The sequence below is a fragment of the Chaetura pelagica genome, unplaced genomic scaffold (assembly GCF_000747805.2).
Source record: "Chaetura pelagica isolate M959 unplaced genomic scaffold, ChaPel_1.0 scaffold126, whole genome shotgun sequence".
Classification (NCBI taxonomy): domain Eukaryota; kingdom Metazoa; phylum Chordata; class Aves; order Apodiformes; family Apodidae; genus Chaetura; species Chaetura pelagica.
In genome coordinates, this window is record NW_009953787.1 from 2,595,320 (window position 1) to 2,596,817 (window position 1,498).

Here is a 1,498-nt window from a genome sequence, read left to right on the forward strand (position 1 = left end):
GTAGGGAAAATTAGGCCAACACCACAGATCATAACAGTTTATACTTGCTTTTATTTTTCTCTTCAATACTATGCATTAAGCATTACACAAGCATTAACAGGAAATATGTAATTGCAAAATAATCACTAATGTTGGACTAATTTGCGTGTTACTGAGTCAGTTATTTTTTTCATTTAATTTCTGCTATGAAATTTTCTTTTACGAAAAACATGGTGTTTTCATGCCAATGGTTAAACTCTGCTTTAGGTGGAACACCATATTGTGGAATGACATGTGCAGAACTCTATGAAAAACTGCCTCAGGGGTACAGACTGGAAAAGCCTCTCAACTGTGATGATGAAGTGTAAGTAACTGCCTCAGCAAATAAAATTAAACACAGTAACACAACATCTGCTATATGAAATATATGATCTCTACAAGGAAATAATGAAACATTTTTTTTTAAGAAAAGATAAAAAAAAGGTTTATGAAAAAGCATTTTAAAAAGGATGCACAAATTAAAGTAATTACTTAAGACCTTTTGTACCCAGCATATTGCTTGCCAGAAACTTTTCCCCGCACTCTGCTCCCGCCAGATGCCCTAGTCTTTATACAACATAGCTGGGCTTTAGCTCAAAGAAAGCTATTTTTCCAGAGAAAAATAAAATTGTTTTGAGGCAGCAGCTGTGGAAAATGTAACTCCAGCAATGTATAAATCCATTGTCCTTTAAAAAATGAAATGTGCAGGACCTGCCAATGAATTTGTAGCTTTAACCTACGTATCTGAATTATTGAATGTTGGTGTTTGATTTTTAAAGGTATGACCTAATGAGACAGTGCTGGAGAGAGAAACCATATGAAAGACCATCATTTGCTCAGATACTGGTGTCGCTGAACAGGATGTTAGAAGAAAGGAAGGTAAGAATGAATCCCTAGAAAATAATTAGGCCATGAATAATTTCTGTGTTGTTTAGGATTCTTGTAGTAATGCACCTTGCATCACACTCTTTATGTCCTTCACAGACTTATGTGAATACCACCCTGTACGAGAAGTTTACTTATGCAGGCATTGATTGCTCCGCTGAAGAAGCTGCTTAAGACAGGAGAAATCTTCAGTCATCAATGATGTATTGAAGAAAAGCAAAACTCAATCTCCTGAAGCCCAAAATGTGATGTGCTGTGTTGAACTGTGTATAGCTCTAACTGTATGTAATACAGTAATACTGTTGTACTACAGATACGTATGTGTATATCACACAGTAACCTCTGCCTCCACAGGCTGTAGAAGTGTATATACTGTTCAGAGTAGGAATAGACTGAAGTCATAAAATCTGCTGTTTCATATGCAGGGTTTTCTTCTTTTCCTAGTCATGTAGCTATAGTTTATACGTACATACTGTAATCCATTAGGTTTTGCCATCTTAGATATTTTTTTACACTTTCCAAGAGCTACTGATAGCAAAATGGGGATCTTCTAGTAGTATTTCATAGACTTTTCTTTGTAATTAAAAAAAAAAAA

At 35.0% G+C, this 1,498-nt stretch overlaps 1 protein-coding gene across 1 annotated transcript in view; it reads left to right on the forward strand.

Moving 5' to 3' along the window:
- The window catches only part of TEK (TEK tyrosine kinase, endothelial), a 31,751-nt gene extending 30,510 nt beyond the window's left edge, over positions 1 to 1,241 (forward strand). The window contains 3 exon segments of the mRNA XM_010001029.1: positions 247 to 343; positions 798 to 897; positions 1,003 to 1,241. Of these exon segments, the coding sequence (XP_009999331.1) occupies positions 247 to 343; positions 798 to 897; positions 1,003 to 1,077 (272 nt within the window). The 3' untranslated portion in view covers positions 1,078 to 1,241.
- The last annotated feature ends 257 nt before the right edge of the window (positions 1,242 to 1,498 follow it).